The 14,126-nt window shown below is 44.5% G+C and overlaps 1 protein-coding gene across 1 annotated transcript in view; it reads right to left on the reverse strand.

Moving 5' to 3' along the window:
- Positions 1–2,569: 2,569 nt before the first annotated feature.
- The window catches only part of LOC306976415 (ryanodine receptor 3), a 97,918-nt gene continuing 86,361 nt past the window's right edge, over positions 2,570–14,126 (reverse strand). Inside the window, 18 exon segments of the mRNA XM_079574336.1 lie at positions 2,570–3,680; positions 4,108–4,159; positions 4,744–4,844; positions 5,541–5,605; positions 5,761–5,917; positions 7,740–7,874; positions 9,106–9,252; positions 9,351–9,411; positions 9,499–9,626; positions 9,741–9,783; positions 9,853–9,983; positions 10,069–10,263; positions 10,360–10,446; positions 11,618–11,792; positions 12,048–12,106; positions 12,276–12,834; positions 12,836–12,878; positions 12,881–13,588. Coding sequence (XP_079430462.1) covers positions 3,585–3,680; positions 4,108–4,159; positions 4,744–4,844; positions 5,541–5,605; positions 5,761–5,917; positions 7,740–7,874; positions 9,106–9,252; positions 9,351–9,411; positions 9,499–9,626; positions 9,741–9,783; positions 9,853–9,983; positions 10,069–10,263; positions 10,360–10,446; positions 11,618–11,792; positions 12,048–12,106; positions 12,276–12,834; positions 12,836–12,878; positions 12,881–13,588 — 2,942 coding nt within the window. The 3' untranslated portion in view covers positions 2,570–3,584.

The raw sequence follows: 14,126 nt of genomic DNA on the forward strand, positions 1-14,126 counted from the left end.
CTGAGCGTTCTTGAGAGCTGTTGTAACAAGTGAATTTCTCATTGTGAGATCAATTAAGTTCTATCTTGCGTGATCTCATCTGGATCCGGGACCTGTCTTGGGAGTAGCTTGCTAATTGCCTACTATATGACTTCCATCTAGGGATTCTTGCCTTTTGTAACAATGTAAACAACGCATTATGATGGATGTAAAACACAAGCAAAAGGCTAAAGACACCTCAGGTACTAGTGTAATTATCGTCAAATAATGTTCCATTGTTTTTTACTATTACCTTTTTTTATCTGGCCTGTTCTAGCCAGCTGTATTGGCATAGAAAATGAAAAGTTTAAGTCCGCCTAAAGTTTGTAATCCTGTTGTTTTGGGTCATTTACATCCCAACAGCTCAAGGGGATAAGCCTATACCTCTGTGTGCGAGGGTTAAACTTCTCTCACAGAAGCTCAGGTTACAGGTTATATTGCACTACTGTGTCAGTGTCTCTTTCAAGGAAAATCGTTCTCCCCTATTTAAAGGAATGCAATTTTATTTTTTTATTTTTTTGCCCTTTGTTTGCCTTGTCTCTTTTATATTTATTTTCTCATAAAAACACAAAAAGTTTTGTTTCTATGTTTGTTTAAGTGTGTAATATAGGACACCAGACCAAAGGCTGGGAACAAAACACTGAGTATGACTTATTTATAAGCAGTCATCTTTTCTTTCAACTATTCCCAGACAGGTCTCCATAGTGTTTTCTACAGGCTCATATCTGGACACATTCTGTGTCGTAGTGGTGCTGTTTTCCCGCTCAGGTGGGGGGTAAATGTGAGGGCAGGATCAGCCACGTCACTGTCACCACTCACTGTTCTCTGCAGGTGGCGGAACGGAGGGAGACTCAAGCTGTTGCGTTCATTTCCCCTGATCTCTCCCAGTTCATGATTGTAGTACACACGAGGTCCGATGAGGTTTTGGTTTCGGATGACACCCCAGTGTTCCATAAACTCATGAATGGGTTTCCGTCACACGAGTTTTCCTGTTGTGGGCATAATTTTGAGGCCTTTTAAAGATGGCTTTGTTGTGAATTCATATGAATAACATATGAATTTATGAATAATGCTGATTTTTATTGCGGTACAGAGCCTAACCGCTTGTATAAAATATGTTTCATTGTTCCTGATTCCTCTATCTGTGGGTGACATCATCTTTTAATCTTAAAACAACTTTCATTACTTTGCACCAAGATATTTTATCGATGATGGGAATGTGTGACCTGTGCCTTTTCCAGCACATCTCAAAGACTCTCACTGAGGTTAAGACCTGGACCCTGTGGTGGCCAATCCATGTGTGAGAATTATGCCTCCCTGAACCAGTCTTTCACAATTTAAGGCCGCGAATCCTGGCACTGTTATCGTGGAATAATGCCAGAGCCATCAGGGAAGAACAAATCCATTGATGGAGTAACCTGGTCATTAAGGCTGTTCAGGTCGTCTTAGGGCACATGGTGATGCTGAACCTAGTCTTGACCAACTGCAGCAACCCCAGATCAGAACAGTCAGTAACAGTAAAGTCTATATGGTGTATCTTGGCACTCTGTTTTTTCATATAGTTCAACATTGTTTCTTAAAAAAAAACACCATGGTACTGAATGAATACTGAGGACATGGTTATAAAGAAGAAGAAAGTTTTATCTTCACATAATTGCTGATACCTTGCTTTGCGCATACATGCCATATCCAAAGAACTGAGAGCATTAAAAAGTAAGTAAGTAAATGCTTTATTTGTCATTGTACAACTGTACAACGAAATTGTGTTCAGGTGTTAGTCCTGCGCCGCTGCGACTGAGCCGCGCTGCCATTGTGGGCCAACCTGACCAGCATGTTTGTGGAGGTAGGGGAAACCGTAGCACCCGGAAGAAACCTGGTTGGCTGCCTTCAGTGCTCTGAAACGGTGCACCCCCTCCTGGGTTTGTCCCTGTTTTAGAGCGTGGTGTCCTGCCCCGGGCAGCTCCTCCACTTCTTTCCTCTTCCTCCTGTGCAGCTCCCTCTGATCCACAACAGTTTTTCCCCATCTTCTGGGAAGAGCGTAGCAGTTCATCTGTTTTTCAGTGGACGTCCATTAGCCAGAACAATGGAAAGCATGTGTGCCTTAGCCGTGAGTCTTGCCCGGATACCTTCTTGTGTGTCCCTTTTTTGTTCTCCTCTTGTGACGCCTCCACTGTGCTGCAGGTGTGGGGGGCTCTTGGTACATCTTCAGTGCTTCAGAAGAAGAAATGTACAGGCTCAAATGTCTTAAGCCCACAAGCTAGCTGTTACTTTTAAAAATCTACTTTCTTCAGGACCATTATAGACTCCCTGCAGTAAAAAAAAAATCAGCTGAACGCCACAAAACATGGCAAAGACGTACAAAAGCATCCAGCAAAACAATGTGGCACACAGAAACCACAAATGCATTTCACAGAAAAAGACAAAAAGAGAGGGGGGGTTGCTGCTTGTTTACGCGTTGCCACAAGTTTATTTTGTGAAAGTTTGTCAATGGCATCAGTGGGTAAAACATGTCCAACAGGAGTTTGTAGCACATGTCCTGGTGTTGCCATCAGAGTGGAGTGCAGCTCCCAGCGGCAGGCTGTAGCCCTGTGTGGTGCCTGAGGTGTGCTGATGAGATGTGAGCTGACAGGCCGCACCACAGGAAGCAGCCAAAAGTCCCATCATGCGCCAGGCAGAGGACCGTCCCCTCAGTCTTACCGACCAGCCAGAGCCGTCGGTTTAGGGAGGAAGAAACTGAACACAATCTATTTCAGTACAGATTTCTTTATTTTCAAAAGAAATGCACAGGTCAGCAAAGCTACTACATACAAATGGCCATACAATAGCAATTTTGTTTTCATTTGTTCGAAGGTAATTAGGAAATTCCTTTTGCTGGAATCTATAGTTTTTTGTCTCAGTAATGCTGCATTCGGCAAAGAAATAAAACCAAACCAATGCTGTTCTTCCGAGTTAGAAAAAAAGTCAGCCAACAAACTATTGACGGCTACTGCTCCTTACCGCTCTCAAAAAGACTGGTCGTACATACAAGAGAAAAAAGACGGTTTGCATAGCTCCATTGTAATGTAGTTACAGTTCTTTAAGGCACTTGATGATAAATAGGCATTTCTCATTCTACACAACACAACATACCAGTTACCAATTCATTCTAAGACGTCTCAAAATGCAACATCACAACACAAACAAACGAGAACGGTCTCTAATACGCATTGCGCACGTAAGTTCACTGTACTCATTTGGCATAAGTCTCAAGGTCAACATTCTCTAATAGATTCTTGTGCATAAGGCGACATGCATGCGGTCCTATACCTCACACAACCCCGGGTTCCTCAAAAAAGAAGAAATAATAAATGTAATAAAAAGAATTGTGCAATGATTTGGGGTTGTGTGAGGTAAGTGGCAACATGCTGTCACAGAAATGATCCAAAATAGGTAACCAAAAATGTCCTCTAACACAAGCACTGTACTGTGGGGGTACAGGTCATTTGTCTGCCAGCCAAAGCGGCTGGGTCCAGCAGCTGTACGCCTGCTTCATGTGCAGCCTGTAGAGATCAGAGAAACCAGAGACTCTATCCAAGCTGGTCCTCGTATTGTTTTCTGAAGCAGTCTCCTGCTGGGAAGAAGTCCCAACATCGTTCCTGGTACATCTTCCACACATAGGACTCCTGCCCGAGGCAAAACAAAGCAAACGGTGGTGTTTATATATAAAAATAATGCACATCTTTGTTTGTTTGTTCTGTTAGCTAAAATCAGCCTCTTAAAGTTGCTTTTCAGGGATTCAAACTGAGCCTAAAACGAACTGAAAATTGCGGTGTACAAACCGAACTGAAAATAGTGGCTGGTCAAGTCTTTAAATAGGCCAATACTTAGGTTCTAAACTCCAAAATAGATGCTTACAATTTCAAAGTGGAAAAGGAAACAGTGATATGCTGGAATAAACAAATTGTATGATGATTTTTTTTCTTTTGTAGTATTTCCAATGCTCAGTGTGTTGTTGAAGGTCCTGTCTGCTTTGCTAACCATGTAAGGCAATTAATCATTATGTTTCGCGTAATAGAAGTAAAAGGTCATTAGTGGTGTAAAGTACTGCACCTGGCCAGTGTGCTCGGTCTCATCCTTGTTGATAAGGTACATCAAGAAAAACCTTTAGAAAAATAAGCACATCAGATTAAGGAAAAATGTCACTAGGAAATGATTTCACAAGAAATGTCAGGGTTTCTGTTAATAGGAGGCCTCCGAATCCGACTACACAACGTGCCACTTCCCCTCCCGTCACCTGTTGTTCGCCGAATCAATTGTAAATGGCAAAGCGCGGCTCCATCTCGGCGTGGCATCTTGGCGCGTCCAATCACGCTGTATGAAGGCGCGCTGTCACCAACCCATTCCCCAATAAAGTTCACGGCATTAAATAGTAATGAAGCAACATAATGAGGTCGCAGCCGCCGCCTCGGGCCAGCTGACTGTGAGCGTAAATGGACCTGAAACGCGCTATTGTCATGGGCATTAGACAGCAGCGGCAGATCTGTATGCAGTGTGTGGGAGAAAAGAAAAATACTGAAAACTCGTAGCAGACAGATGGAAGGGACGCCTGAAGGAACCCACTGATCTGGAGCCGGGGCCATTAGCGAGCGCGGCCCTACTGCTAGAGCCGTCGATCAGGTGTTCAATTAAAAACAACGGGACAGGCACGGGATTCACAAATAATGCTTGTGGTGGTGGGATACTCACAGGTAGTTGGCCAGGTTGTGCTCTTGTAAAGTGTGGGTCTCGAAGCCATGCGGCGTCGTGTCGAAGTAGTCGTTGCCGATGCCACAGATGAAGCACTTGGTCTGAAACAGAGCAAAATAATTGTCCACCCATTTCATTGCAATCAATATAAGAAATAAAAGCATGGTAAACAGACAGCTTTATTTTTAAACAGTATTTTAGGACTCAGTATGGCATGCCAGTGACATTTAGGAGCTTATCGTTGCTGCATATGGCTGCCAGCATGGAGCCAGCGTTCTTACATGCCTTCCATAATGAGACCTAGCACAAACATTTGAAAACATAACAGTGATGTCTGCCTTATCATTATTGTCACTGTCATTTTAAATTATTTATAAAAGCATAAAATTAATGAATGATTTAGTTTGCCTATGAGTGCACTGTGGGGGCTCCTTATTCTGAAAGTGCCTGTCGTGCAGTGAGAAACCTCAGGTGTGCACACAAGACTTATGCATCACACTATTGATCAAACCAAGTTCTTAACAATATAGTGATGAGTGGGATAGTAGTTGTAGTGCATGACAGTAATGCATTTTGAAGCCCTGTTTCCATTATATTATCAAGAAAAAGCAGACAATCGTTTATGGTAGTTGTAAATCTTTACTCTGGAATAAGTGCGAGGATCACCATGAAATAAACAAAGTCCCTGTCATATTGCTATTTCCTGTGCCGTTACTTTCCACAAAATCCCATCACTGCCATACACGTATTTGCTTGTGTCCTTTCTGACATTGCTGGAAAAGGATTTCTATTCTCACCTCCATATCCTCTTTGACCTGTTCCTGCTGGTCTCTCAGCTCTCCGAAGGCATCGATGATCAAACCTGCAGCCACACAGAACACGTGTATCACAGCGAGCGTGCGATAGCAACACCCCAGACATCCTACAGACACTTTGTAGATGGAGCAACAGTGACCCGCGGGACTGCGAGGGGGAATGTGTTACCCTTGGGCTTGTAAGCTGCGGGGCAAAGCTCACCCTGGATGATGGCCAGGAGGATGACGATGACGAAGAAGAAGAAAGTGATGTCGAAGAGGATGCGGTAGAGCTCGTAGGGGTCTCCCGCTGGGTCCTCGATCTCGTCCCCGATGCCCCCTCCGGCTCGCACGCCCACGTACATGTGAAACAGGTAGCACTGGAGGGAGGTAAATGATATTCTTGAAGTTGCAGTATTCACATGCCCTTTCCCATGCCTCCACTATAGCTTCTGAGAACTGGAAATAGGGTTAAGTGCGAACCACAGAGGCAATTATAACATATTATATCATCTACAGATGGAGCAAAATGTGACACCAATTAAATCAATTAGCCTTTTACTACTTGGCTTGCTGGGTGTGCTGTTTGCCCTCATTGTAATGCTTTTGTTGCAAAATGCTGTAATTGAGGAGCTCAGACACACATTAAGAAGTCATTTGCATTTGAAATGGCAATTGACAGTGGACAGCAAAGCCCATTATTATGCAGTGAATTTCCTATTCCAATGTTTTAATGTTGACAATCCAAGAACAACACTTAAAGATTATATGGAATACTGCTGGACCAAAAAAAAAAGGTTGCCACATGGATGTACTATTACTGCCTATGACCTGGGGTTGCTGGAGTTGGTCAGGTCTAGGTTCAGCAACACTATGCGCCCAAACAATGAGATCAGCTGATGACCTGAACATCCTGAAAGACCAGGTTATTCCATCAATGTATTTCTTGTTCCCTGATGGCAGGGGCATACTCCAAGATGACACTGCCAGGATTCACTGGGTGAAGCTCTTCCGGAGGTGGGAGTTGAAGACGTTCCCAACAGACCCTCACAACACGCTTGGGTCTGCCAGGTCTGACCGGCTTCCTCCCCTGCCAGCGGATCCAGCTCACCACCAGGTGGTGATCAGTTGACAGCCCCTCTCTTCAGCTGAGTGTCCGAGACACGCGGCCGGAGATCAGATGACACAACTACAAAGTCGATCATCGACCTCCTGCCTAGGGTGTCCTGGTGCCACGTGCACTTATGGACACCCTTGTGCTCGAACATGGTGTTCGTTATGGACAAACTGTGACGCATAGAAGTCCAATAACAGAACCCCACTCGGGTTCAGATCGGGGAGGCCGTTCTTCCCAATCACTCCCGTCCAGGTCTCACTGTCGTTACCCACGTGGGCGTTGAACAATGGAGTCTGCAGTCGGAGCACCGTCTAGTACCCCTCCCAGAGACTCCAAGAAGGCCGGGTACTCTGCTCCGATGTTGGGCCCGTAGGCCGAGACAACAGTGAGAGACCCGTTTCTCTCGTTCACCGGGGTGAACTCCAACACGTGACGGCTGAGCTGGGGGGCTATGAGCAAACCCACCCAGCCCGCCGTCTCTCCCCGCGGGCAACTCCAGAAAAATGGAGAGTCCAGCCTCTCTCCAGGAGTTGGGATCCAGAACCCAAGCTGTGCGTGGAGGTGAGCCCGACTATATCTAGCCGGTATCTCTCAAGCTCAGGCTCCTTCCCCCCAGCGAAGAGACGTTCCATGTCCCGAACGCCAGAAGCTGTGCACGCGGACCATGTCGTTGAGGCACCTGCCTTCGACTGCCACCCAGTCCTCTCAGCACTCGACCCGAAAAAAAATTTGTGGCAACTTTTTTTTTATTGGGCTGTGTATTCCAGCATAGATTTCTGCTATTACCGATCATGCCATGTGATTCCTTGCATGTTTATGTCTCTGTAATTATTGGACCTATCCACACACACACACAGCAACCCTGACACACAGCACATAGACGGTATGCACTTGCATCATTTTCATCCAAAACATGGCCCCAAACGTCCAGAATTGATTGTCAAAACAAACAATACACCAACTACTACAACGGATGTTGTTGTTACAATTACACACAACTTCAAATGAAGGCTATGCACTCCCTATATCATAGTTTGTTAATAAAAATCAGGTTCAGGGCATTTAAGGAAGTGCCAGTTGGTTACCGTCATCATGTCGTCACACTTCATGTCCGGCTCATCGTCGTCCGCGCTCTTGTTGTAAAACTTCCTGAAGAAGTTAAAGGCCACCACAGTGTAGAGATAGACCACCACAGCCAGCAGCCCCACGGTCAGCACCAGCTACACACAAACACGCATTAGAAAAACTCATTACATCTTGTTTGATTTGTCTAACTCACTGGAGCAGAAATATAGCTCTTTCACATGTGTCGATTCCATTTAAAAACCGCTGAGCATCATGGGAAATCTCTCTTAGCAGTAGGAACATTACTTCAGTATTTATTGTATGCATGCAAACAGCTTTTGTTATCTCGCCGCGACAAAAAGACACCCGCAGCCCACATTCGTGTAATTTATTTGTTGAGCTCTGAGCTGCGGCGCTGGAGGCTGCGGCAGGAGATTGACAGGGTGATTGATCTGCCCACAGGCTGTAGAGAAGGGGGAGGCCGCTCTGAATCCTACCAGCATCATCGCATCTCTGACAGATTTTCACCTCTGGTGAATGAGGTGACATAACATCTCTGATTGGCAACATTGGTCCAAGAGACATAAGAAATACAGGAGAAAATCACTGGCTAAAGATCCAAGCGTGAACCTCTGAACTCACAAGTCACAGAACATTTGTATTCGATTCTTGTTTTCTTTCTTTAGTTATGTACACAGCTGTAAGGATGTAAAGCATGTGAACACATTGTACCAAATTAAATGAGGCTTTTTGTGTTTTGCATAAAAAAGGCTCAGTTCATCTCAACACAAACAATTGTTGGAAATATGGTTCAAGGGAAGAGCATAATAAACTATCCACATTTGATTAAAAAATGGCAACAACTGGGACTGGGAATACGGACAGCTGCAAAGACAATACAGTTTAGATGATGTTTAAACAACAGAAAAACGTATTGGAGTATGACTGAATATTATTGTTCTAAATCCCAGGATTTTGTCAGAATTCAATTAAATTACTTTTATTTTTTAACAGAACAGAAAAGTTTTTCACCGACAGCTGCTTTTAATACAAAATACCTTAGTGCAGTTAGTCAAACTTTTCTCATCAAGTACCATCTCATAAAATAGATGACCTTCCAAGTACCATCAGGCCCTCATTTGATCGTGATCATTGCCTGATGGTCTCCAAAGGGTCTAATAATGGATGTAAATCATGTCCAAACCAGTAAACACCTACTACTAAGTATACTAAGCATTAGTAAAAATGACATTATCTCTATTTAAAATGAGGCTTGAGAACCTGTTAGTGTTATTTAGATTCAGACATGTTTTTGTCCTCATCAAAACTACTGTCATTAACTCTCCAGTGCCCCCTAGTGTTAAAAAGCACAAACGGCACTCTTACCTGCTTGCCATTGTGTGTGACTGAGGACAGAATGGTGCGCAGCGTCTTGAATCCCATGGCAATGTCCAGGAGATGAGCAGCGAAGAAGAAGTTGTTGTAGTGACCCAGGATGGACATGGTCGTGTACCATACTAAATACAGGAAGGACTAAAAACAGAAAGAAAATCATCAAATCAAAGATATTGAATGGATCCTAGTTAACCGTTCATGTATTAAATTAGCCATCAGTCTGTTTCCGCCCTCACATTGTCTGTAAACACCACTCCCAGTTTCCAGACGTGGTATTTTGTATCGATTGAACTAAGCCTGAAACGATAAAAGAAAAAGAATACTTATTTACAGTTTGACGCTATATTTCTGCAACAAGTGTTCAATTTTAGCGTAAATTCCCACCATGACACCAGCGAGGCCTCCTTGGCAACCGCCTCCTCTGTAGGATTGAAGTCCAGGGCACTTTTATCCAAGCCCAGCAGTTCTGCAATCCTCTCTGCTCCGTATAGATCCCCGTACTTTTTAATCACCTACACAAACCACACAGCATAATAGAGTATAGCAATATTCATTTCCGAATAGACATTTTTCATGGGGGCCCTGAATGTCTAAAAGATTACAGCCGAATCCCATAAGCCACTTACTTTGCGTTTGACAAATTTATCCCAGTAGTTGTTGGGGAAAGAGCTGATAAGAAATGAACAGTAATTAGCGGCGCACGCATTTGCATAGGACTCGCAACTTCGGGAGACTCACGGAGTATTGATGACCAGCCTGTCCCATTGTCCTTTGATGTCGTCGTCCGAAGGCTGCTCCGTGATGTAAAGCCCTGCAAACTCCAGCTTCCTGGCGATCTCTTTCTCGCGTTTAAACACAACCAGAGGCACCTTGGAGGGGCAAGAATCAATCTCAGTGTATTTGCGACATTCAGAGGCCATCAACTTTGCATAATTCACCCGCTGACTGCGTTACCTTGAGGTAGTAGTAGCCCAGCACACACAAGAATGATATGATGGTGTGCAGGATGGCCAAACAGCGTAGCGTCGGTGCCATGTATCCTGTGCTCTCCTGCAAGACGAAGTACTCGAGTGCCCCCTCCTCTTCCTCCTCGCTCCCTCGGCCTCGATGCGTCCAGAGGTCTTCATCATCCGTGAAATCTCCAGTCACCTACACAGCGTTTAAAGGCCAATACATTACATTATCGATAACACTGACATTATCCTGAGCATAAACAAAGGCTAGTAAGTTACTCGGTGAGCTTACTTTGTAGAAGAGGAGAATGAAGTTTATTGCAAAGGCCACAAAAAGTGCCAGAAAGCGGAGGTTGTAGAAGTTTCGGGCTAGGTAGTTCTGCAAAACACAAATAGTTGCTGTTGTTAATAACCTTATTGATTTACAGTGGGAGGTAGAGCCCGAACTCCTGTTGTGTGGAACCAACTTTAAGACCGTGTAAGAAAGACTGACAATTCTGACGTCTGGCACCTACGCGTTCATTATAATATATGTGATGTGTAAAGCCTGCTCCTCCTTGGATCTGTGTTGCTTGGGTAGCACAACGCTGGCAGTAAGGGAAATGACCTGAGCTAAAAACAAGGTGCAAGCTACAATGTTCGCTAACGACATGCTAACATATTGACAGTGATGCGATCATGTTGTTTGAGTGCAGAACAGCTCCCTCAAAGTGGGTCCGGAAATAGATCATGAGCTTTCAAAATGCAGACAAAATCGAGGATATACAGATTGGTGCGCTTCAGCAGTGGAAGAGGAAACAACCAAAGTGAACTGGTCTACACAAAACTATGTGAATGAAGCTAAATACTTCTCCACTTATTCATAATATGGTTTACAGCTCAGAAACCTTTGCTTTTGCTTTTGATGTACCGTATTTTCCAGACTATAAGTGCACTATTGACAAGCCTCTCCCGGCAGCACGTTGTTCAAGCACCCATTTGCAAACTCAGCTTTTGGCCACGATTCGCCTTTTTTTGTTTTCTTCATTGCAGTGAGAGTATCCTTCGCTTTTTGCCAGTTCCTCACAAGTTTCTCGCTCACTCCAAACTTTCTTTCTGCTGCTCGATGACCATTTTCGGCTGCATATTTCACAACTTGCCACTTGTAATCTGCAGAATGTGATTTTCTTTTAGGGGACATTTGTGTTCAGTCTTAGCAGATACTGGTACACAAGCCTAGAGCGCCCTCTAGCGGCTGTCATTGTGAAAAAAACGTGTGAAATTACATATTCTGATATATAAGTCGCACCTGAGTATAAGTCAGCCAAACTAGGAAAAAAAAAAAGTGACTTATAGTCCGGAAAATACGGCATGTCACCTTGAAAAAAAAACTGGCTGTGACAAGATGGGTCAGGGAATTGTGAATTATCAAGCCAGTCAATCAAATGTAAAAAGAGGCATTATACACTCTTCCTATCTGCTACATCTTACTTCGACATGACAACTGTACGTGACAATGATGATTCTGGGTTTTTGCTGATATGACCCACTAACTAACCACTAACACTAACCAGAGTCTTGGTCTGATAGATCTCCAGCCCAGCGAAGAAGCTGGCCATGAAAGCCTCTGGTGACTCCTTCTTTGGGCCCAGTCTCTTCTTGGGGGCTTTCTTCTCCTCTGAAGGGGCCTGTGGGGGCACCTCATCCCTCGCCTTGTCATAGTCCTTCTTTTCACCATCCTCAGAGCTAAAAAAAAAAAAAAGTAAAAAAAAAAAAAAAAATACATGAGAGACTTCAAATGTCCCAAGCACATATTATATTGCCTCTGGGACAATTCAAATGTGTTTTTTCCCCCAATGTTCTCGGCCTGTGGTTCTCAAACTTTTTGGAGCCAAGCCAAGGACAGTAAGTTCACTATTATAATTTGTGCCTTAATATATTCTATACAAACCTCATCATAATGGAGACTAGCAGTAATGACCAGAAAAAAAATGCACTTACTCTCCTTTCTCTGAATCAGATTTGTAGTCGGAATTTGGAGTGTCCTTCTTTGCAGCCATCTGAAACACAAAAGGACTTACATTATAACTCTAAGTGGTACTGAAATATCCGCCCAATTACAGTCATACAGACTTAGATCTCTTTACAAGTTCGTGTCCTACATTTCCAGCCCTTAAAGTTGTTAAAGCCTTTTTAATGATTACCCAACAGGCTCCTCTATCGACTAACCTGTGCCTTCTTCTGCCTGACCGCGCTGGCTATGGAGGGAGCGTCTCCAACCACCACCTCAGAAACGTCCCCCAGTCCCGGCTCGGCCCCGTGCTTGCCCTCCTTTTTGGGCTGGATGTTTAGCAGCTCCGCCATGAGGTCAGCCTCGGCCACTTCCCCCTGAGCCCGCTGACCCAGCTCTGCCAGGGCCGCCGCCTCGCACGCCTCCATCTTCTCCGTCTCCAGCACGTCGCCGTGGATACCGAACTGAGTGGGGTCCGGCATGTTCCCCAAGATGTCCGTCACCTTCATGTTCTTAGCCCCTTCTACGAGGCCGCCGCCGAATAAAGTGGTCCACAGGATATGGAGGAAGCCCCATATGAGGCTGTAGACAAAGTGGAACAGGCCAGTGATGATCATCCAGAAGAAAGAGAACAGGCCGCACACCAGCTCTCGGATGCTCATCTTACGGAACTTCCTGTATTGCCGCCTCATGCTTTTCAATGTTAGCATCTGTCTGAAGTGGCACAAGTTTTTCCTCATGGAGATACAGGCCATGGTGAAAGCAGACAAAGACTCCAGGATCTCCCTCTCCTCCTCTTCCTCCTCCTGGTTCTCCAATACACTCTGGTCATCATCGTCCTCCTCTTCTGCACGCTCCACCGGCTCCGTTTCAGAAATCTTGGAGGCCAGCTGCATCTCAAAAATAGTGTCCTCACAAAAGTTAACAAAAAGCTCCATCTTTTCACTCTCTCCTCCCTCGTTCACGACGTCGAAGATGAACTGCCTCTTGGACTCTTTGACTTGAGGCTTCTCCCACTGCGTCCGGCTGGACTGGCTGATGACAAAGTAGACCCGCTCGATGCGCTTTGCACCGCCCATGATCTCAATGCGGCCGAGGAAGGGCTCGAAGTAGCTTAACACGCTCTCGGCGAGGTCTAAAAACGTGGCCAGGCGGGCATCGTGCGGCATATGCTCGGAGAGGTTGGTTAACAGCACCACCACGTTAAAGCCGATGTCTTTGGCCGGCTCGTGAAATCGCTCCACAAACTGCTCATAATTGAACATGTCGTTTTCATCCGCCTCGGCACAGGACAATAAGAACTCGATCTCAGACTGCGAGTACTGCTTCTGGTTCTCCATGGATTTCTGGAAGTCTTTCTTTGAGATGACGCCCTTCCCCTCGTGATCATACTCCTTGAAGCTGTCAGAAGTGGTCAAGTCTTTCAGCTTGAGGAACATGTCAAAGAACTTCAGAATCATCTCCACGTTGCTGGAAGACTCCACCAAAGTGTCCACCATCTGTTTGCCTATCGTTCCATTGACAACGTTTCCTGATGAGAGAGGGGAAAACAATGTTACAAATAATGTCACATTAAAACAACACACTGTACTATTGGTTAGCTTGGTTGTATGTTTATTCCAAACTAGGTTGAAAAAATAATATTGAAAATGATGGCATTTTAATAGACTTCTAGACTCTACAATATTGTTTTTAAGCATTGATTTTGGAGTTACCAATGTGTCTGCTTAAATATGGGTCACAGTGAGGCAAAACATTGGCGACCACTGAACTAATAAACAGATTGTAATCCTACAAAGGGGATAGGAAAGGTGACACACAACCTAATCCTGCTGCTGAACAAAGCTTTCAATCTCAAAAGTGAAACAGCCTCAGTTCTATTTAAAATGTCGAAAAATGTGACTTTACATTCACAATTAATAGGTTCCATAAGCAACACACAGACGATTTATAAATGTCTGGCCCAACCCAAACAAAGTCATTAAGGGGAACATTTCTAGGAATTATGTGATTATACCCCATAGCTACTAAGCTCTTCAGGAAAGTCATTACACTAGACTTCATGCATC

Source organism: Gobius niger, assembly GCF_951799975.1.
Source record: "Gobius niger genome assembly, chromosome: 16".
Lineage (NCBI taxonomy): Eukaryota > Metazoa > Chordata > Actinopteri > Gobiiformes > Gobiidae > Gobius > Gobius niger.